The sequence below is a fragment of the Macaca mulatta genome, chromosome 2 (assembly GCF_049350105.2).
Source record: "Macaca mulatta isolate MMU2019108-1 chromosome 2, T2T-MMU8v2.0, whole genome shotgun sequence".
In the NCBI taxonomy this organism is placed as follows: Eukaryota; Metazoa; Chordata; class Mammalia; order Primates; family Cercopithecidae; genus Macaca; species Macaca mulatta.
The window spans coordinates 160464593-160487148 of NC_133407.1; the positions used below are offsets into that span (position 1 = coordinate 160464593).

The window sequence follows — 22556 nt, forward strand, 5'->3', positions numbered from 1 at the left end:
CCGGGGCCATTTGTGGAGTCCTTGCTGAATGCTATTCCGTCTCTCCCTCCCTCCCTCTCTACCCCCCACCCCCACCCTAGCTCTTCCCCTCCCCGCTGCAGACTCTCTCCAGGAAGATCGTGCGGTCCAAGATGAACAGCACCCTGGTTGGGGTGTTCACCATCACCCTGGTGTTCCTGGCAGCTTTTGTCAACATGGTGGGTGGCTGCACGATCTCCCAGCACCTCCACAGCCCGATTGGATCAAACCCATTGGAGCCATGTACCCGCCCGGCGGGGCTAGGAGGGACTTTCTTATTTGTGTGGCTCCTGGGTCTGGGATAAGCTTTGACTCAATGTGCCTCATGTAGGTTCTTTTTTTTTTTTTTTTTGAGACAGAGTCTTGCTCTGTCGCCCAGGCTGGGGTGCAGTGGCCGGATCTCAGCTCACTGCAAGCTCCGCCTCCCGGGTTTACGCCATTCTCCTGCCTCAGCCTCCCAAGTAGCTGAGACTACGGGTGTACACCACCACCATGCCCAGCTAATTTTTTTTTTTTTTTTTTTAGAGATGGGGTTTCCCCATGTTGCCAGACTGGTCTCAAACTCCTGGGCTCAAGTGATCCGCTGGCCTTGGCCTCTCAAAATGCTGGGATTATAGGCATGAGCCACTATGCTTGGCTACTCTCCCACTAAGTGAAGTTCTTAGCTCTTCATTCTCAAGCCTGGTGGGGCCAGGAAGAGTTTAGGGAATGTCCCCAAGGGATGTTTAAGAGCCCCTCCTTGGCAGGGCACGCTAGCCACACCCCCTCCAGCCAGGGCAGCTGGGCAAACCTTGCCCGTTCCTCAGCCTCTTTCAGATTTTGTCCCCATCAGTGTCATACTGCACCTGAGGCGGAGGACGGGTGGGAGGCTGCGGCTGGGCTTGCCCTGCCTGTCCCCCAGCAGCTTACCCTCCCCTCACCACCCTCCTCCCTGCCCCCAGTTCACGTGCAACTCCAAGGACCTGCTGGGCTGCTTGGCACAGGAGCACAACATCAGCGCAAGCCAGGTCAACGCATGTCATGTGGTGGAGTCGGCCGTCAACTACAGCCTGGGCGATGAGCAGGGCTTCTGTGGCAGCCCCTGGCCCAACTGCAACTTCCCCGAGGTACTGGGTGCGCACGGGCTGGAAGGGAGTGGTGAAGAGTCCCTTGCCCTCCCCCACTGTCCCCTCAGCTGCTCAGGACAGTCTGAAGGACAGGGTCTCACCAGCTCACTGTCTTCTACAGACCCGCTTACCCCAATGTCTCTCACTCCTACATGCCAGACACTGGGAACAAGGGGAGCCTCCTCCATATGACGATGACGATGACAATGGTGTAGCTGTTGTTTCTATAGTGCTTACCAGGGACTGTGGCTAAGGGCTCTATACACACTTACTAATGAAATCCTCCCAACAGCCTATGACATAAGTGTTATATTATCTCCTTTGTAGAGGCGAAGAACCTGAGACACAGAGAGGCTAAGTAATTTACCCAGGTCACACAGCCAGGACTCAACAAAGCTGGAGCTGTCATTCAACTTGTCCGGCTCCAGACAGAGTTCGTGCTCCTGATCCGAGGGCAAAACTTTCTGGACCCTCCGCTTCTCTAGCAGACCCTACCCCACCTCAGGAGAACCCACCTAAGCCCCAGCTGTTAGGGTCAGAGAGGAGAGAGGGGAGCAAAGCAACCCAATCCCAAACCAGCACTACTATAAACCTCACCTGTTCAAAGTGCACAGTTCAGTAGCTTTTCGTGTGTTCACCAATGTGTACAACCATCATCATCATCATCTAATTTTAGAATACTTTTATCACCTCAAAAAGAAATTTTGTGCCCACAGGCATTTGGGTTTAAAAATAATGCCACGTATCCTTATTCGGAGAGCAGCATATATTAAGCACCTGTGGCGTGCAAGGTGCTTCATTCACGGTGCTGCATTTGCCAGGGAGCAGTTCGCTAGTCAGCAGTTGGGCCGGGCTTCCAGCCTCCCCCGTCTCATACCCCCAGCTCCCTATGGGTGCACACATGAAGCCAGTAAGATGGGGGCAGTTGGCCTTTTTCTGGAGAGAAGGTTCATGTTTTCATCCAGCTCCCAAAGGGCCTGTGACTGCAGCTGAGGGGTGCTGTAGGCTGCCAGTGTGGGCCTCCCTCCCAGCCTGGGATCTGGCTCTCAGCTGTACAGATAGGGCAGGGAAGGCCCAGGGAGGACCAGGGCTTGGCCCCAGCTCACCTAGGCAGGTGCAGCCCCACCCCTGCCCCGCCCCCGCCCCCCCGCCCCCCCCCCCCGGGCTGGTGGCAAGCTCTCTGTCTCTTCCAGGCAGCCATGTTGCACCCAGCCTCCCCTCCCCAGCCTCGCCTCCCTAGCCTCCGCTGCCTCTCACATCTGGCTGAGAGCCCACAGGAGCACTTCAACTTTCTGAGGGCTGTATGTGAGGAGCAGAGGCTATTTTCAGTCTCGTACTTGCCCCTTGGTGGTGGTTCCCCTGGTGAGGCTAAGGCCGGGGGGAGAGGGTGGCAGTGGGCAGATTCTGGCTCCTCATTTGTGGGAGAGGCTTGGTGCCAGCCTTCAGCCCCCACCAGCTGACCACCCCCTTCAAAGGTTTCTCCTGATTCAGCAACTCCTTACAGACCAGGCCCGGGGGAGTCCCCAGCATCCAGTGTTGGCCTCCTGGTTATCTGGGCCAGGGTCTGAATGGGAATCCAGGCTGGCTCTTGGAGCTCCCATCCCTCCTCTCGAAGACCGGGGCCCTGGGGCTCTGAGCTTACTCCTCTAGGCTGCCCTCCTCGTTCCCTCTTCTGCTCCTGTTCCCAGTGGTGATGGGAGGCTTCCCCCAGCAACCAATCACCCAGGGGCCCTGGGCAGTCTTTCCTTGGCTCTAGAAGGCCTGGGGAGGCTGAGGGTCTGCCCTGGGGGCTGCTGCAGCCCAGGGCCGAGGCTGTGTGCGAAGACTAAATGTCTGGAGGCCTGACTCAGAAACAATGGTGCTAAATTAAAAATAATAACAACAATAACCGAGGTTAATGTGCATCAAGGGACAGCAGCAGATGGGGACCTCCAAGATTACCTGGTTCAGCCCCTCAGTTGTCTAAGAAGGAAACGGAGGCTCAGAGACCAGAAGGGGCTTCCCCAGAGGGAACAGCACAGGGCATGATCCCTCCTCTGAAACCTTTGGGGCCCCATATTGTTTGGACTTCAGAATTTTTCAGATTTTAAAAGGTTGCCTCCCACCCCCAGTGGAGTCTGATCATGAAGTGGTCATATTTCCACAGTAGTAGCATGTCTGCATGTCACAGGAGACACGATAAAGATAACTAGCGTCCCAGCAGTGAGGTCAGCTCTTGTCACCAGAGCAGCTCCATTCAGGCGTGGCCCCTACAGGAGTCATGAAAACACATTCAGCTTTTGGAGCTTTGTGGTTCAAAGCTGCAGATGAGGGGCTCCCCACGGTTATTGAGGGTGCCGGACAGTGCAGCGAGGGCTTCCTTGCTTGTGTTCATCACAGCAAGCCGTGAGATAGGAAGTCTTGCAGAGGGGACACTGAGGCTCAGAGGGGCTGAGCACACAGCCCGAGGCACACAAAGCCCAGCCTGGATCACGGCTGAAACCCAGGGCAGCCTGGGCCTGCAGCATAGCTGTAATGTGGGGCTGTCCTGCAGGCAATGGCCAGACTCCAGCTGGAGCCCATCTCCTGGTTCCTAACCAGGGCCCTTCGCCTTACATCACGCCTGTTGGGAAATTTACATCAGCAGAAACATGCCCAGCCCAGGCCTCACTTGAGCCAGCTCAGACTGGAGGATGCACGGGGCCAGGGGGCGGGCAGGGCCTGGGGAGCTGATGCCACTGCCCTCTGCCCGCAGTACTTCACCTACAGCGTGCTGCTCAGCCTGCTGGCCTGCTCCGTGTTCCTGCAGATCAACTGCATCGGGAAGCTGGCGCTCATGCTGGCCATCGAGCTCATCTACGTGCTCATCGTGGAGGTGCCGGGTGTCACGCTCTTCGACAATGCCGACCTGCTGGTCACCGCCAATGCCATGTACGGGACACCTTCCTCACGCTCCCCATGGGGCACGGGACATTGCACGGAGGTGGCAAGAGCAGGAGGTTTAGGGTTCCGGCACCACGGGGAACTTGTGAGGAGAGTGTCTTGTTCCTCCCCAGCCCTGACATCTGGGGAAACGGCCTTGTTTCTTTCCTTCCTTCCCGTCCCCAGTAGTTGGAGTGGCCTCAGGTCACCAGGCCCCATTGTGTTTCTTTCTCTGATTTGCTCCTCCCTTGCCAGGGCAGCCTCCAGTGGGCTGCTTTCAGCTCAGTCCAGCTGCCCCAGGCTCAGAGGAGTCACGGTCCAGCAGAGCCAGGCAGTAAGGTGTGTGGGAGCAGAGGGACAAGCTTTGTTGTTCACAGGCTCTGTGTCCCACCTCAAGGCAGGTGCCTGGATATCTGCTGTTCCTCTTCATCTTCCAGCAACCCAGCCAAATAGGCAGACCCACCACATAAGGCGGGGCATCTGTGCACTACCGAAAGGCTCCTGGCTGTGGTGGCAGAGGTTAGGTCCCACATCCTAGAGGTAGTGGGCGTGAAGGTGGGGCCCACGGCTGTCTGGCCCCATAGTCAGCATGGCCATGTAGTGACAGATGTCAGATTTCCAAGGGAGGTGGCTCCATGAGGGGAAAGACCTCAGGCTTCGGATGAAATTGGGTTAGAATCTCAGCATCAGACACATTGGTCATTCCTCTGAACCTCATAACCTTTTCCTTGTAAAATGGGAATATTGTCAACCTAAATGAAGGCGGTTGAGGCAGAAATAATTTGATTAAGTTTTGATGGAAGCCGAATGTGAGGATTGGCCAGGAAGATACACACACCAAGTTGGGTGTGTTCCAGAAGCTTCGGGAATGCTTTCGTAAGAAAGCAGAAGGGAAGGGGACTCCTCAGACCAGAGTTGTCCTTTGTCATTGGAGGGTTACAATCACTGGCTACAGATCACAACATACAGACTAAAATGTCTACATGCCAGCAATCAGTACAAATTCATGATTCAGAAATGAATCAGCATTTTTTTATATCAATAGGTTATGCATTAATCAGTACATCAGCAATTTGAGGAGCTCAGATAAGATTCTTCACTCAGGGACAGGATATTGGTGTAAATCACAAGACCTCCCCGAAGCAGGTTAATTTGGAAGCTTGGCAAATGTGACCTGTAGATTATCAATGCCTATAGTAGTAAGATGTATTTAAAGTGCCTGATTCATCATACTCTTTTCTATGCATCACCACTCCCTACACACACACCAAGAAATGCAAAAAAAAAAAAAAAAAAAAAGTGACAGTTCTGTGTCCCCTGAAAAAATGTAGCAAACTGTACCTTTTTTGAGTTAGAGGAAGGGATTCACCCATCCGTTCTTTTGTTCACCCATTCATTCATTCAAAAATATTTATTAAGGGCCTGCTATGTGCCAGCCGCTGGCCTAGGCAGTGGAGGTACAATGTGGATACACAGAAAACTCAGGAATGTTTCTCTCTCGGGAAGGTGGTGTTGCCTGAGAAAGTGGAGCTCTAATGAAGGGTTTAAGTCATATTCAAGGAAGAACTTCTTGGTGGTTGTGTAGGGGCCATGGGCAGATGACCACAAAGACGTGGGGCAGTCGAGCATGGGACAGGCTGCAGTCCTTTGAGGAGGAAGAAAGGGTCCAGGAACTTTCTCCCCATGGGTCGGGACTGGAGCAGGGAATGTTGCCCTCCTCTTACTGCTCCTTCCCCGTCCCCAGCATCTCCTCTTCAGGTGCTGAAGCTGGCAGCAGACAGTAAAGGTTATTTCTGGATTGGGAGACCGTGGTTTGGCTCTAAGGCAACATTTTCCAATAGATAAACAGTGGGCCGGGTGCGGTAGCTCACGCCTGTAATCCCAGCACTTCGGGAGGCTGAGGTGGGCGGATCAGTTGAGTCCAGCCTGGCCAACAAAATCCTGTGTCTACTAGAAATATAAAAATTAGTCAAGCGTGGTGGCATGTGCCTGTAATCCCAGCTACTTGGGAGACTGAGGCACAAGAATAGCTTGAACTCAGGAGGTGGCAGTTACAGTGAGCCAAGACTGCACCACTGCACTCCAGCCTGGAAGATAGAGCAAGACTCTGTCTCCAAAAAAAAAAAAAAAAAAAAAAAAAAAACCACTTATGTAATTTAAAATTTTCTTATAGCCATATTAAAAAGGCAAAAAGTATAATTTGACTTTTATTTAATGAGTACTATATAGCCAGAATATCATTTTAAGATATAATCAGTATAAAATTTTTAATGAAATATCTTACCTTTTTTTACACTAATTATTCAAAACCTGGTGTATGTTTTACACGTACAGCACATTTTAACTTGCACCAGCCCCGTGTTAAGTCTCATCAGCTGCATGTGGCCAGCGGCTGCCACACCAAGCAGCGCAGCTGTGGGATCTCCTCCACTCCCTCTGGATGGCAGCAGAGGCCTGGGAGAGGGAGAGGCAGGCAGGCCTCCACCCAGGCAGATGGGCTGGGTCAGGGAAGGCAGGGTTTCAGGTAAGAGCTGGGTGGTTTGTGGTCATGAGTATCCAGTGCTAGTTGGGGCTGCGTTTTCTACCACCTCCCATCCTGAAAGTGTCCTTGAATATGGAGGGGTTGGGGCTGGGGAGCCAGGAGCAGCAGTGGTGGGGACAGCCGAGCAGGGCGTGGGGGCCGAGCAGGAGTGGAGGCCGCCTTATGCCGAAGGGTGGCCCTGACCAGTCTTCCCCAACTCTCTTCACAGAGACTTCTTCAACAATGGGACCTCCCAGTGGTGAGTTGATGCTCCTCAGATAGGGCCGCTCCCTGCCCTCAGCAGAGAACAGACAGGGAAGGCAGCTGGTGCCCAGGTGGGAGGGGCCTTGGTGGCAAGGTGGGTAATGAAGGAGGAGGCCAGCAGGAACAGGGAGGCTGGTTCCTCCTGGGGCAGCAAGGCATCCTGAGGGGCAGAGGCCCTGGTCACTTTCATGATACCTGCCAAGGTGATCTGTAGGCTCTGTGGTTGGGATCACCGGCTTCAGATCATTCCATAGGCCTCATTTTAAAGCATTTAGCCTCAAGCCCTTCCCCAGGAGCCTGTGAGAACCCCAGACCCAGGAGAATGGAAGCTGGTACCCACTTTCCCTCTGGAGTTGAGGAATAAAGGCGAGGGCTGCAGCGCTTGTGGGACCCGTCCCTGCATTGAGGGCTGCTGCCTGGGCAAGGGGGGAGGTGGTGACTGGAGCCTCTGTGCAGCCTTCCAGGGCTTGAGCTCTTGGCTGGCACGAGACGTAGGGTTTGGAATGGCCGCTTTCGTTAAGAGTATCTATTAGTAACAAAAATAGAATTAGACAATAATGCTACTAGTTTTGGAGGACCTACTGTTTGTCAGATGCTGCACTAAGCATTTTGTTTATAATATCTCTTTAATCCTTACTACCATCTTGAAATGTGGGTATTGTTATCCTGTTGTACACAGATAAGCAAACTAAAGTTCAGAGAGATTAAGACACTTGCCCAAGGTTGTCCAGTGACAGGGTCAGCATGGCCTGCCTGGCCCCCTTGTACTGCACCCACTGCCCCTGTCTCGTCCAACATCCCCTGATCTGACAAGAGGGGAGCTCCCAAGTGACGGGGGATTATGAGGCGTCAGGAGAGGAGTAATGGCTGCCTGAGCTGCAGGTGCAAGCAGGGTCTGAGATGGGGCCGCCAGCCAGGAAGGCTTCCTGGAGGAGGCACGTGTGAGGCAAAGTTTGAGCAGGGGGATAAGGAACAGGGGAAGGTATAGTGGGAGGAAGAAAAACAGGACAGCAGTGGGTGGGGGTGGGGGGTCCTCAGAGCCCACTGTGAGGAGCCAGGGCGGTCTCAGGCCTGCCCACCTCCTACCCGCAGCCCTGAGCACGCAACCAAGGTGGCATTGAAGGTGGTGACGCCCATCATCATCTCAGTCTTTGTGCTGGCCCTGTACCTGCACGCCCAGCAGGTGGAGTCCACTGCCCGCCTCGACTTCCTCTGGAAACTGCAGGTGGGTGGACCTGGGGCTGGACCTGGGGAGGGGAGGCATTTGGGAGCAGGTGACAGAGACAACAGGCTCGTGTCCTGGGCCAGGCCAAGCTGGGCCTTTGTTTTACACTGACAAGCTGTCCTGCTCAGGCCCCATCGAAGCCACTTGATGCCCCATGTCCCCGTGGGTCTGCTCCCTGCTCTCTGGAGCCAAGGGGCAAAACCCTGGGACTTACTGTATGCAGACAAACCCATGCTGACAGTGCTGGGACTCTGATGGGCCCAGGAGGCGTGCTTTGAAGTCAGCAAATACTGGCGGGGCACTTACTTTGTGTGCTGCCACGCAGGGACAGAGGGGAGGTGCGGGCAGGTCCTTTGTGGTGGGGGCAGCAATGGACGGTGGGGGAAGGAAGAGTGGCAAGAGGTGAGTGGAGGAGTAGGGAAGGAGTGTGGCCAGGGTAGGGAGCTGGTACCAAAGGCTGCTCAGCAGGGCTTGACCTGGCCAGAGCTGGGTCGAAGACTCCTCCAGAGGGGATGGACTGAAGGAGCAAAGACTGTTGACCATGCTGCGTGCATTCCAGCCAACATGGCTCTCCAGGATGCATGCCCCGTGCCCTGTGCCTTGTCTCCCTGGAGGAAGGGGTGCCCGTGGGCCAGGTTACCTGCTGGAGCATCTCGGAAGGGCTAGGAGGGAGTGCCCAAGAACGCTCAGCAGGAGAAAGCCCTGTCTTCCTGTGGGCTGCCTCACACCTTTTATTCCAGCCCAGCCCTGTGCAGAGCTTAGCCTGGCCTGGTCTCTACCTCTTCTGGCCCAGCCCCTATCTCCAGACCACTTGAGCTCACCCACAGCTCTCCTTGGCCTCCTCTATCCCAGACTTGTTAGAGGCGTCAGAATGGAAGTCTTTGGGCTGGAGCAGGAGGCCCCGCTTTTTATTGGATGCTGAGTGAGAATGGGGGCAAATGGTTGTCCCTTCTGCTGAGTATTTTGCATGGGTTCTGGCTGGAACTTAGCATGGAGGTCTGTAGTTGGGGGGATCCCCCGAGTTTGGGGGAACCAGGGAGAATCCCAGAAGGGTTCTGTGCAGAATGCCCTTGGGAAGCCCTGGGCTGGGGCACCCTGGGGAAGATCCTGTGTGAGCCTCCCCCCTTGTCAGGCCTCTGCCTTCTCCCTCAATCGCCTCTTCTTTGGGAACATTTTCAGGAGGCTTGCATTTTTCTGCATTTGCTCTATCACCCCCCGCCATATGTACTTTCTGACATGATGCCTCATCACCCCTAAATACTCCCATGTCTACCTTGCAAAAACAAGGACACTCCCTGCGTCATCCCTGCACACCCTCCCCACCTAGGCAATTACCAGGGGTGCGGCAGGCCCCACTTAGTGTTGCCAACTGTCCTGATGCTGGTCCAGGATCCTGTGCATGGGCCCTCTGCATCGAGCTGTTCCGGTCTGCAGCAGATCCTCAGTCTCTCCTCGTCTCACAGTCCTTGCCAATCTTAAAGAACTTGTTATTCTGGGACCTTCAGACCCATGTCCAGACTCAGGCTGAGCCCTTCCTGGAGGAAGCACACAGAAATGGAGCCGGGCACCCCTCGATGCCTCACACTGAGAGACTCTACCGCGCTGACCCATCCCACCACTGTTGATGTCAGCCCTGATGCCTGCTCAGCCGGCATCACCAGATTTCTCCACTGTCAAGTCCCCCTTTCCCCCTTTGTATTTGACTAGCACTTTATGGAAAGAGAGTCTGATATTCCAGTAATTTTCTGATCCTCAGCAAATCTCTGCCCAGCAACCTTTGCATCCATGGTGGCTCCTGCTTGTCTCAGTGCCTGCGGTGGAAATGCCCGATAGCAATGCCCAGTGTCCGCCATTCCTTCTGGACTTGCTGGTTGGCATTCTACTACACAGAAGAGCTGTCCCTCCTCCTCCATTGATTTGCTTATTTATTCACTTCTCTACCTCAGCCTAGACTCACAGATTCCCATGTAATCCAGTGGGTTATCATCTGCAACCTTCACTATTTTAATACTCAAATTGTCCTAGGTTTGGCCCATGTGCATTTCAAGTTGTTGTCTGTGTTATCTGACAGGTCTCCATCACGCTTTGAGCTTTTCCTGACTTTGTAACACAAGCGATCTCAGGGTAATCTTGTGCTTTCCCTGCTGCAGCCCAGGAATCTGATTTCTTCAAAGAGCCCTCCCTCATTCTTTATAGTAGAGAGTGGTGTTTAGAAACCAAGGTCTGAGTGCTTGGTGTGCTCGCTGCTTGTAGGTCCTCTCCATGGACAACGCTAAGAAAGATATGTAAGTGTGGAAACATACGTGGAAGCATGTGTACATATGTATCTGTACTACTTCAGTATCCGTCTGTATAGATCTTCTTTTAATAATCCTGAGTTCATACCACTATCTCCCATTTTAATCCAATACCTCAGGCTTCTTCCCAGCCTTCCCTTTTCCATGCTTGCAATGTCATTTCTGGCAATGAGAAAGTCCCCTCCCATTATCTTTCATATATGTGTTTATTTGCTCAGTGGTGACCCCCACCACCCTCTCCCCGTCTGTGTGTACACACAGGCACATGAGTGTGTGTGCGTGTGTGTGTGTGTGTGTAGGAATGTGTGAGTGAGCCTGTGTCTACCTGCCAGCCTGTGGCAACCTCTCTCCCTAAAGTTTTCCAGCAGGTCCCTCATTCTCCCATTCTTCCCCTGGGATTTTGGGAGAGGGAGCCAACAGCACATAAATACAAATAAAGAAACGCCAGAAAGCAGGCCCTTGGGATGGGTGAGTGATAGTCCCTGCCCCACCCCCAGACTGGCTCCAGCAGCCCCTGTACAGTTGGCTGGTAGGTGGACTCCTCAGCATTCTTGAAGCACCTGCACAAGGAATACGCTCTGACCTGCCAGGTCCCCACCTGGCCCCCTCCTGGCCTAACTGCAGGGTCTGAGTTCTCAGGAGAGCCTGCTCTTGTCCCTTCCTCCAGCATTGACCTTAGTGGGGCCACCAAGAGGCTGTAGCCCCCTGAACCTTTCTGCCCTGCCAGGGCCCAGCCCCAGAAGTAGTTGGCTCCATTGGCAGGTGCCCACCTGTGCTGAGGTGGAGTTTGCAGAGGTGGCCATAGCAACTGGCCTGGCCCTGGGGATTGACTTTGCCCCCAGCAGGAGCCTGCTCTAGCAGCCCTGCCCCCAGCCTCCACCTCCATTCTGTCTGACACTTTGGGCTGATGCTGTCTGCCACCTGCAGGGTGCATCAAAGGAGCTGCAGTGCTCCTGGCATCCCTGGGCCCCCAGGCATGTGTCTCAGCAGAGGTAGGAGCAGGACTGTCTAGTGTGGTGCATTTTCAGAGGCAAATAACTGACTGCCGGGCTCCTCCATGGGACAGCCCGTGAGAAGAAGCACGGGAATGGCCCCCACCCCCAGCCTTCTCCCATGGGCACAGCTGTTTCAGAGCCAGACACAGGTAGCCTTATTCTTGGGGAGGGGCATTTCTGCCTCCCAGGAGCTTAGGTTACCTGGGCAGGAAGACTGGGCAAGAAGATAGCACAGACAAGCTGACTCCCCGCATCTCTGTGGGTGGTGGTGGAAGGCGGGGCCCTTTAGTATCCAGGACCCCTCGGGCTGATCCCTGTCCTCACATCCACATTCCCAGGGACTCCAGAGGCCACCAGGGCATAGGCAGCACAGTCAGGAGCCCATTCACCTTAGGGGCAGAGCTGGCCCTTGAGCCTTGGGGTCCTGGATCTTCTGCCCTGGGAGCTCTTCCTCCCTGCTGGACCCAGGTCCTGAAGCCTTGGAAAGGGACGCCAGCTCCTTCCCCATGGACAGCCACCACCCACAGGGACAGCCAAGGTCCTGAGAGTCAGTCCTGGTCCTGCTGTAGATTCTACTTGCAGCCGAGCAGAAAGGTGTCTTCATTTAGTTAGGAAAAGCCCAAGTGGGCCAGCCAGACTTTTCAAAGTGGCTCTGCTAATTAATGATCTTCTCCTGGTTGGTTTTGCCAACACGGTCTCTCCCAGTTAAAGGGGGCCATGTTATCTGCCCCCACGGGTGAGGAAGCCAGCTGACCACTACAATGCAGTGTCTCGTGAAGACTCTTGTTAGATGGTTCCTTGCCACACCTCAGTGTGTGACACCTCTTCCCTTCAGCACCGTGTAGGGCACTACTGGCTTCTTGACGCAAGGGATCTGCACTATCCTTTAACCTGGAGGGTGGGTGACCACAAAATCCCACTGCACAGACCCAGGACCCAAACTGGGGGGTAAACTAAAGTCACTGGTGATGTCCCATCCTCATCCCAGGGGGTCCCTTATGGCACTTGCTCCTCCTGGCTGCACTTGGCTCTGGGGCAAGTCTGCCCTCCTGGGAGGCAGGGACACTGGGCAGGGCTTTGGGCTGTTCTCCCCCACAGGTCCATCAATTAAGGTAATGAACAGTGGAGGAGCACCACGGAGCTGGAGGGCTGTGTGGGCTGTGTTTTGGATTCTTTTCCCCTCCAGCCTGGTTCTGGCCTTTGGCAGACAGGATCCTTGCAGCCTCGCCTCCAGGCCTGTTCCTGCTCGGGGCTCCCCCCTGCAGGCTCAGCACCCCCAGAGAGGCCGGCAGAGAGAGTTCAATGCTCAGAAATGTCTTTTCTGATTGTCGAAGTCCTGCTCTTTGGAGAAAACCTGGAAGTGGAAACAGCAGAGGGAGGAGGAGAGACAGCGGTACTTGCCAACATCCTGGGCACGAGTTGGCATTTGCGTGACTGGCGCTTTTTCTCCAGGCCATGGAGAGGAGGAGGTGGAGGGGCCAACACCTGGGCTCGCGCTGGCATCTGGGTGACTTGCAGTCTTTTTCTCCCAGGCCACAGAGGAGAAGGAGGAGATGGAGGAGCTGCAGGCCTACAACCGGCGGCTGCTGCACAACATCCTGCCCAAGGATGTGGCCGCTCACTTCCTGGCCCGCGAGCGGCGCAACGATGAGCTCTACTATCAGTCCTGTGAGTGCGTGGCGGTCATGTTCGCCTCCATCGCCAACTTCTCCGAGTTCTACGTTGAGCTGGAGGCCAACAACGAGGGTGTCGAGTGCCTGCGGCTACTCAATGAGATCATCGCTGACTTTGATGAGGTGCACAGTGGGGCCTGGGTCAGGCTGTGTTCCTGGGAGGGGCCTACAGGTCCCTGGTGTGGGAGGGATGTAAAGAGACCTGGCGTCCCCTTCTACCATCCTGACATAAACAGTGATGATGAGAGCTCTACCAGCAGGAACCTGACTATGTCCCCAGGTGCTGCAATGGGCACCTTGGACACATGGCCTGTCTCATCATCATGTGACAGATGAGGAAACTGAGGCTGACAGACTTCAAGTGTCTGGCCTAAGGTCACTGCCAGTAAGTGGCAGAGCTGGGGTTTCAGCCCACACTATTTGAACTTAGCCTTTGGCGGCTGCCTGACTGGCTCGCTGACTGCCATTCCTCTCACGCCATCAAGGGGGCACGGGGCCCCAGGGCCTGGGACAACTCAGTGTCAGGACCCAGGGCTTTGAGAGAACCAAAGGTAGGAGGAGTCCCTCGGCTAAGGGAGGAGGCAGGACAAAGATGTGAGGCCCTGAGCAGCAGAGGCCAAATTGAGGCATTCCTTCATTTCCTTCTCATACCTCTGTTGAGCACCTGGCGTGTGGAGGAACTGGGGATGCGGAGCCCTGTAGCGCAGTCTCACCCCCGGGAGCTCCTGAGTCATCGGTGTCAGAGGGGCCACCCCAGCGGGCTGGCATGGCCTGGACACAGGGCGCAGAGAGGAGCAAGACGATGGAGCTGGGCCAGGCAGTGTTGGGAACAGCCTGCGAGACTCCTGGGGCAGCGGAGTGATGGGATTTGGCTGAATTGAGTCTGGGAAGGCTTCTAGGAGGGCTGGGGCCAGGGGGTAGGGAAAGAGTGTCCTGCTGGACAAATGGAGGTTTCCCTGGGTGGGATGGGGGAGTGAGCTTGTTGAAGAGGAGACAAGAGATTCAGAGGTGACTAGTGACCTTGTCTTCAGGGCTCTCGGCATGAGGGTGGGCAGGTAACCCAGAGGCACTATCCGGCGGGTGAGAGTGTGGAGGGGCCTGGCTGTGTCAGGAGCGTTGCAAGCATCATACTGATGAGGGTGGAGACAGGCCCACTGTGTGAAGAGGGGACACATGAAGGGCCATGCTGCTGCACTTCCCTGCACATCCTCTGTCCCTCCCTGTGGCCCTCGGTGTCCCAGGGTTGAGGGTGACCCAGGTTTGGCCTCTTTCATCCAGATCATCAGCGAGGATCGGTTCCGGCAGCTGGAGAAGATCAAGACCATCGGCAGCACCTACATGGCTGCCTCCGGCCTCAACGACTCCACCTACGACAAGGTGGGCAAGACCCACATCAAGGCACTGGCCGACTTTGCCATGAAGCTGATGGACCAGATGAAGTACATCAATGAGCACTCTTTCAACAACTTCCAGATGAAGATCGGTGAGTGGGGCCCCCGGCAGTGCTGAGCCCAGGGTGCAGTCAGGAGGAGGGCTGGCAGGAGCTCCCCCATACCCCAGCCCGCATCCGCCATTGTGGTCCCAAGGTAGAAGGCCAGGGGCAGCCGAGGCTGATGTGGCGTGTTCCCTGCCCTTAGTAGGTGGGGGCAGGCATGGGTCACTCACAGTGGAACCCGCCCAGAGCCTGGTGATGCCTCTGCTGCCTTTTGACATGAGGGCCACATGGGCAGGACACCCCTTGGTGAGTTCCCACCTCACTCAGATGCAGGGATGGCCTGGTGGGGCCCAGGCTGTGCCTGCTCGAAGGGCTTTGTGGGGGGTACTCTGTGCCGAGGGCATGGGGCCTTCTGGTGGTTGCAGCACGGGCAGATGGCAGTCCCATTTATTTCAAGTAATACTGACCTAACAGCATTGTTTTATTTAAAAGTATTCCACATTCATTCAGTAAAAATGGAAAACAGTAAAATCAAATACTGGATACATTTTAAATACAAAATGCATAAACATGTTACCAGTCATTAAATTTGCAAATTTAGAACATTAAACATGTAAGCTGCAAAATCGTTAGCAAAATAAAGTGAAACAGTTTGAAAAAACTAAACATTCAAAGAATCATGTGATAGTGACTGTGAAATGATTCTATTCCGACTTTTTAAAGAGTAACTTTTTACTCTTTTTACACAAGTTTCAAGTAGGGTTATTGTTGAGTCGAGGTGGGGAGCAAAATCTTCCAGCGGCTGTTCATCCACACAAACCAGGGAAAGAAACGGTGAGAAGCCTGTGATAGGTCAGAGCCCTGGATCTGCCTGGGCTCCTTCTTTGTCACGTGCCTCGCCTTGGTTGGATGGCTCTGGAGGGGCTGTGCCAATGCCTCTGTGGCGTCTGACAGAGGTCCTGAATCAGTTTCAAAATAGTCATGACCATATTCTTGCTCAGAAAGTCTTTGAACCAAAAACATATGTATTTTTCTTTTTTTTTTTCTAAGTCAGTTTTGTTTCATTACCCCTAACCTTTTATTTTGACAAGTTTCAACTCTAGAGAAGAGTTGAAAAAATGGTACAATGAAAACCCAGGTACACACTGCCCCGTGTGTTCCACCCTCCTGTGTCCATAAAATGACTGTGGAATGCCAGCTCTGAACTCGTTCCACAAAGCTCGAGGCATTTCTGCAGTTTGTTTGTCCTTAGAATGGATCTTACCGAGGGTGTACAGTCTGATGGCGCACAAGTTGGTCTTGCAATAGAAAGCTGACGCAGTGGAGTGTTGCTCCTCCTGAGGTCTGTGGAGGTAAAGAATGCTTTCTGAACAAGCAGGCCTTTGTTCTATTCGCCATTTAATGCATTATCAACTCCCTGGGTATGTTTCAAACCATCAGTGATTCAGATTTCAAAGTTTTAAAAATCACAATTATCACCCATAAAAATACGGGCATTTCAATTATCAAAATTAACACATTATACCGAAATATTGGATGACTAAAAACCAGTATTGTGATCATTCGTGTCCTTAGGAGACATTTTGTTGCAGCCAGAGTGTCAGGAATCGGGCTTTCCCTGGGCCAGCTGGCTTGCTGTATCCCATAGGCACAGTGCTTTGTGGGCTTGGCCAGGTTTGCATCCTGCACTGGCTGCTGGAGGCCCCGAGACAGCCAGCTGGGAGTTCGCTTTAAGTGATGTGCAGCCTACATTTTTGCATTAACGTCATACACTCTTGGTCTTGTGTAACACTGACATTCTTGTTTTCCTTTCACCCCATCCTGCTTTGGTTTGTGTTTTGTCCGCCTGCTTTGGTTTGCGTTTTTCTCCCAGTGTGTGTTTTTGAAAAGCCTCAACTCCTTGATTGGACCAGGCCTAGGGACTGAGTGTAGAATCTGCCAAGAGGTAGATAAGGAGCCGGGCAGGCAGCTGGGAGCCTGTGTGGCAGCTCCCTTCCTACAGACTCAGGCCTATCTTCCCTGGGTGGCGTGGCTTTGGGATATAGAAGCCATCAGGGCTCAGTCCAGTCAGCAAGATGGACAGTCCAGCCTGGTGATGGCACATGGGGTATAAAGCTGCCTGTGGCTTGGAAGGACTGATGAGGAGGGTCATGGAAGGAAGTCCTGAGGACTGATGGCATTGCTGACCAAGTGAGGGTCACCAGGGGCCTAGTTTGGAGCTTCTGCTGTGTTTTCAGTCGTGCCCTTCACATACAAGAAACAGGCAACAGTGGTGCTTAGTGAGGACAGTATGAGACCGGCAGGTTACATAGAAAGGAATGCCCCATGCCTGGAGACAGGACAGGAAATGTCTAGAGAATATCAGTTGAACCAGATACGTGGGGGCAGGATTTAGCCTGGGGAGGAGGAAAGAGAACGCCTCAGGAGGGAGAAGCAGCTCATCGAAGGCTCAGAGGCAGTGACGCTCAGCATTGCCTTGGGTGGGATTGGGAAGGTGGGCGGAGGAGAGCCGAAGTGGTGGCTGGAGCTTGGTCGCTGCAGTGTGCCTGCCCCAGCTCAGAGGCGGGGGAGCAGGAGTACTCGGAGAGAGGAGACTGGCACAGGGCGATGAGTTGGCCAGGATCTAAGAGTGAGAATAGCGAGGAAAGAAACAGAAAAATGAGGAAGAGGGAGACAGCCAGTCTGATAGGTTGAGCCTAAATGGCTACAGGAGAAAGAGGATTAGGGAAAGGCAACTGCATTATACAGGAGGCCTTGAAGAGGGCGCTCTTGGTTGAGAGGTGTCGAGGACACAGGTGCAGGCTCCTTGTGTCTTGCATTCACAGGCATTTGATAGGAGCAGAGAAGCGGGAGGCAGGGTTAAGCACGGCCTTGGGCCTGGAGGCCCATGGGTGTCTCAGGCTGGGAGTCAGGACCTGTGGCATGTGGAGAGAGAGATGGTGGCGAGGTCAAGCCAGACGTGTGTCAGTCCTAACCTGATGAGTGTGGCTGATTCCTCTCCCCTGCAGGGCTCAACATCGGCCCCGTGGTGGCCGGGGTGATAGGGGCACGAAAGCCTCAGTACGACATCTGGGGCAATACCGTGAACGTGGCCAGCCGCATGGACAGCACTGGTGTACCTGACCGCATCCAGGTGAGTGCAGGAGAATCCGCCACCCCTCACCCCCATGGGAGGGCCTGTGTCTGACACCGAGAGGTCTTCAGGACAGGCCACCCGAAGTTCCCACTCAGAATCTCTGCAGCCAGATTCAAGGGTGTTGGGGCTGTTGACGCTTGGAAGCTTGGAGAACACAATTGTGTTTCAGGCCCTCAGCACCTTGGACAGATCTTCAGGCTTCTGCAGAGCCCTCTACTGGGCATGGAAGGGATTGGGGGCTGTTGGGAGTGGATCTGATTGTAGAGGCCTAGCCGAGAGTGCACGTGCAGGCCCCAGTGCCTTCTAGCCCAGGCACACAGAGAGGATACAAAGATGTCTGCAGGGAGCAGGTCTTACCCATTGAGCCTGCAGCATTCCTGGCCTGGCTCAGGAGAGCCAGTGGAGGCTGCTGGCCCTGGGATGGTGCCTCCCCCAGCCCCAGCAGCCAAGGGCCCTGGCCAGAGACTCAGAGGCCTTTTCCCCTTGCTCCCTCCTTTGCAAGCTGGGCTTGTGGTTTCCAGGCCTGCTGTTCTTCAGCTGCTGCTTTTTCTCGAGCCTTCCTTGATTCCCTGCTGTAGTCTGATGGCAGAGGCATTGCTCTGGGCAGTAGTCCCCTGCAAGGCCCTCACCCACAGTTCTGTGTGAGGCTCTGGGAAGTCAGCTCGCCTGGTCTCAGTTTTTCCAGGTGCTAACTGTGCTGCTTCTAAGGCCTTTTGCCAACACTGATGATACTGCTTAAATGTCCCGACTTCTCTCCCCCACAGGGCCTCTGAATAAAGAGCCTGACCCCAAGCACAGTCCTGGTCCACTCAGCCTGACCCGGCTGGGGTGTGGAAGCTGGCCGAGGGGCCTGGCCTTGATGGCCTTTTCTCACCTCCTCCTGCTGAGGAGGGCAGCGGGATGGGCCTAGAGATAGGAGCGAGAGGCATGTGTGTTTCCAAGGCTTCCAGCCCATTCAGGGACAGGTGCAAGGGACAGCAGCCACCACAATGACCCAGCACCTTACCTTGCGTGGGGCTTTGCCACACAGGAACTGCAGCTAGTAACACAGTGGGGTCCCTCTCAGCAGCCCACCCAGCACTCCCGCCCCTGCTCCCTGGTGCTCCCGGCAGTGGGCTTGCAGCGTGGCTGGGGTGGGGAGCTCTGATGACGCTCACAAATGGCTCTTGGATCATCACAGGAGGCACTGGCCGTGCTGCCACTCCCCACACCTGTCCCCCGCCACTCTCCTCTTTCACCCAGCAATGGGATAGTGAAATTAATGAAGCCATCAGTGAGCTCCCTTCTTTGTTCCAAAAGCTAAAGCAGAGCCAGGTAACAAGACCTGGACCTAAACCCAGGCCCTGCCGTTTATTAAGTGTGTAACCTCAGGCACGTGACTTAGATGCTCTGAGCCTGAGGGTAATAATAGTAGTCACCTCACAGGAAGATGCAGTGAGACAAGCAAAGGCTCTCAAACGACCTGTGGTGAAAAACAGCTTTTAAAAATCATTCTGATCTGTCACGGAGGGATGCTTTTGTACAGCGCACCGGGGACACCGTTGGAGACGGGCTGCAGCCAGGTCAGATGGCTGTGAAAGCTCCCCCGCCCTTACTCTCCACTCCTGAACTTCCCTGGACTCAGGGCAGTCAGTCCATGGACCACAGGCCACACTGAGTGGCACTGAAGCAGCACACGCAAGCTGCCCGTCACAGTGCCTGGCACGAACAGGTGCTGAGGGTGAGAGCTGGCATCACTCTTTTCTTAGGATCCCTTCCACGGTGAGCTGCTGTCACTTTCTGAGAGCGCCACAGTGGAGCAGCTGCCCCCTCCTTCTGTGTCAGGGGTGGCAGCAGGGCTGGGCAGTCAGAGGTGGTTCTACCCCACAGCAGTTCATGGCCAAGGCCATCAGTGGCTTGTCCCCTCTCCTCCTTTTCCCCCACAGGTCACCACGGACATGTACCAGGTGCTGGCCGCCAACACATACCAACTGGAGTGCCGGGGCGTGGTCAAGGTCAAGGGCAAAGGCGAGATGATGACCTACTTCCTCAATGGAGGGCCCCCGCTCAGTTAGCAGCTGTTGGCCAACGGTGCCAGGCAGCCTGGCCTCCAGAGTCACGGAAGCAGCTTCTCTGTGTGCCGGGGGTGGCGGGGAAGCCATGCTCCAGCCCGCAGGGCTGCGCTGTTGAGATTTTCCACTTGGACTCCAGAGCAGCTGCTGCCTTTGCTGGTGGGCAGCGGCCTCCGTCCCAGGCCCTGGGGTGCCAGCGTCCTGCGAGCACCCAGCTGACCAAAGATGTTTCCCTCTGTAGAAGACTCTGCTAGACTGGGTCTGAAGCTTGAGTTTTCTAACAGGTGCTGCTGCACAGGTGGAAAGGAGCCGTGGGAATGTGTGTGTGGCGCGGCCCGGACAAGGGCAGGGCTGAGGGAGGGGCCTCCGACTCAGCTGGGGGTAGACGGGCTCGACTCTGGCCTGGGGGAGCCTAGGGACCCCAGGGGTCTGCTTTTCTATGTGAGCCTTTAAACTTCAGACAGAGAGGCCGCCACCCTGCGCCTGCAGGGGCTTTGGGGCAGGAGTGCTGGCTTTGGAGGGACTGTGGCCTTCATCGTGGTCCTCTGCCCACACCTCCACGCACACAGACAGTGCCCTAGGAGGGAAACAGAACTAATTATGAGGGGGAGGCAAGAGGACGCCAAGCAAGGAGTGGTGATTCTGAGAAAAATATTTATTAAATAAAACAAAACAAGTTCTCCGTGCCCTTCTTTAGACTATGCTAGTTGTATGCGTGTAAGAGACCCACAAGCAAACGAGGACGCCACTCGGGGGGAGGGCAGGGATCCCCACTTGTCTTTTTTGTATTTTTTATTTTGTATTATTGAAAGCCTTGGAGATCTCACAGATATGCCAAATTCTATATTTTGTAAATTCTCTATATTAGAAAACAGCCGTGCACAGCGAGGCGTGTGCTCATTTGTACTGTGCGTATGTTGGCGTATGTACTGGTGTATATGTGCGTGTGTTCATGCTGTGGAACTGGTCTCACACAGGATGCGTTTCCCTCCTTTCAGATTTGGCAGTTTTGGGTTTTCGCAGGTACCACCAGAGCAGTGGGTGTGTGCTTTTGGGGTACCATATGCTCAGCTTAAGGAGGAGGATGCATGGACACATTGCCCCATCTTTCTCTGACACACGCACACGTGTGTACACACATGCACACACCCTGCTTCCCCTAAGCAAAACGCAGATGGAATGATAAGAAAACAAAAAGCTGCTTTCCCATCCCAGGCCGAGCTGAAACCAAGGGAAGCAACCTCATCCTGAGGCAGGCAGTGTGGCGCCCTCCACCCTCCACGCCCTGAGATTTCAGACGTTTGCTGCTTACAGAGGCGGCTCCCCTGGATTCTGGAGTGCTTACAGAAGGCCGGATGCTTTGCAGGCTGGGGCAAGAAAGCCAAGCCTCCCTGGCCTACTCAGTTGGCCAAGGTGCAGGTGGCTCTTCCGGGAGCTGTGCACTCAGACAGGGTTGCACTCAGACAGGGTTGCAATGTGCAGCCCTCAGGTTTGAGGAAAGGGAGTGGCCTTGACCTCCACCGGCAAACCAGGCAGAGGAATGGGTAGAGCCCAGCTTTAGAGTCCACAGGGAAAGCTAGCAGGAATTTTGTTTTATCGGGAGAAGGGAGTTAAATATACCAAGAAAAAAATACTATTTTTATAAGCTATGAGGAAGGCATTTGGAAAATGATACTCTTACCACAGAATTCGATGGACTCCTTAGGGCCCATGCCCAAATCTTCCCATTGCTTCTCAGGTTAGAATGATCCTCACCTCCAACATGAGCTTGGAGGCGATGAGGCGGTGGCTCTGTGCCAGCTGCCACAATGTGACTTTGATATCCACCTGCACCACCTCTCACTGGGCTCTAGCACCACCCTCCCCTCGCCGCACACTAATCCCACCACAATTCGAACACAGCTCTGAGAAACAAAGTGTGCGGACCCAAAACTGCCAAGCCTGAGTCTGTCCCGTGCTTCTGCTGCTCCATCCTTTGAGTTCTGCATTGCCATCCTGCCGTCGAGGGCTGGAGGCCTGCTTTCTTCCAGCTGTTGTTCTCAAGTTCCCTGCCCCTCCACATCGCCCGCCAGTGGTGTTGGGTTTTCGTTCTGCTTCCAACCTGAGTAAAGTGTGTGTGCTGAGTTCATCCCGTGTTCCCCCATGGTCATGGCCTCCCGGCCCCATGGGGACCCCTCTCTCATCCCAGCAGTGACTGGTGACAGCGTGCAGGTGCAGTGCTAGCTCTTCGTTCCCTCTAAGGGGTGTGCACTCTTTTTATTCCTACTCTTGCAAAAACAGATACGATTATGATTTCCCATGGAAATTGAAAAGTCTATTTAAATAATTTAACTATTAAACACTTTCACTGGTAATGTGTCCTGGTCTGATTTGCAGCTTGGGCCAGGGGGCCCTGGCCCTGGTGTGAAGAACAGTGCACCCAGCCTTCGGGGTGCTGGGGAGGGGAGTCACAGAGGGCAGAGAACTCCCCTGAGCAGGGGACAGCACCTTGCTATAGAGATAATGTTGGCTGAAGACTGCGGTCCTTGTGGCGGCCAGTGGGAGAACACTAGTGACCGTAGCAAGAGTCAGTGTATGGGGCTGGGGAGCAGGTGCACCCAGGACAGGAGGCTGAGGAACAAGGGCTGAGTAGGGACCAGGAATGAAGGGGATACAAAATCCAGCATCAGAACAGAAAAGACCAGGTCCAGGGAAGGATGCTCTAAACAGATGAGCCAAACATGTTTATATGCCACGAGAAAGAAAGGTGAAAACACAGGCATGGAACACAGATAATGGAAAGGACCCAAGCAGGTGAGTGCGGACAAGCTGCAGGCCAGAAGTGAACTGATTTGACCTGCATAGCTAATAATGATGGCACTCTCTGTGTGCCACACTGGGATATGCGCCATACAAACATTATCGCATTTAATCGTACCGATGAAGGAACTGAGG

The 22556-nt window shown here is 54.4% G+C and overlaps 1 protein-coding gene across 4 annotated transcripts in view; it reads left to right on the forward strand.

Annotated features, from left to right (window-relative positions):
* ADCY5 (adenylate cyclase 5) overlaps window positions 1-21973 on the forward strand; it is a 164562-nt gene extending 142589 nt beyond the window's left edge. For all 4 annotated transcript variants that reach the window (XM_015130012.3, XM_077993792.1, XM_077993793.1 and 1 more), the window contains 9 exons: window positions 81-197; window positions 960-1124; window positions 3859-4034; window positions 6776-6805; window positions 7903-8035; window positions 12860-13123; window positions 14279-14483; window positions 17444-17568; window positions 19497-21973. In XM_015130012.3, coding sequence (XP_014985498.1) covers window positions 81-197; window positions 960-1124; window positions 3859-4034; window positions 6776-6805; window positions 7903-8035; window positions 12860-13123; window positions 14279-14483; window positions 17444-17568; window positions 19497-19625 — 1344 coding nt within the window. In that variant the 3' untranslated portion in view covers window positions 19626-21973. The remainder of the gene's footprint in view (window positions 1-80; window positions 198-959; window positions 1125-3858; window positions 4035-6775; window positions 6806-7902; window positions 8036-12859; window positions 13124-14278; window positions 14484-17443; window positions 17569-19496) is intronic.
* Window positions 21974-22556: the final 583 nt, after the last annotated feature.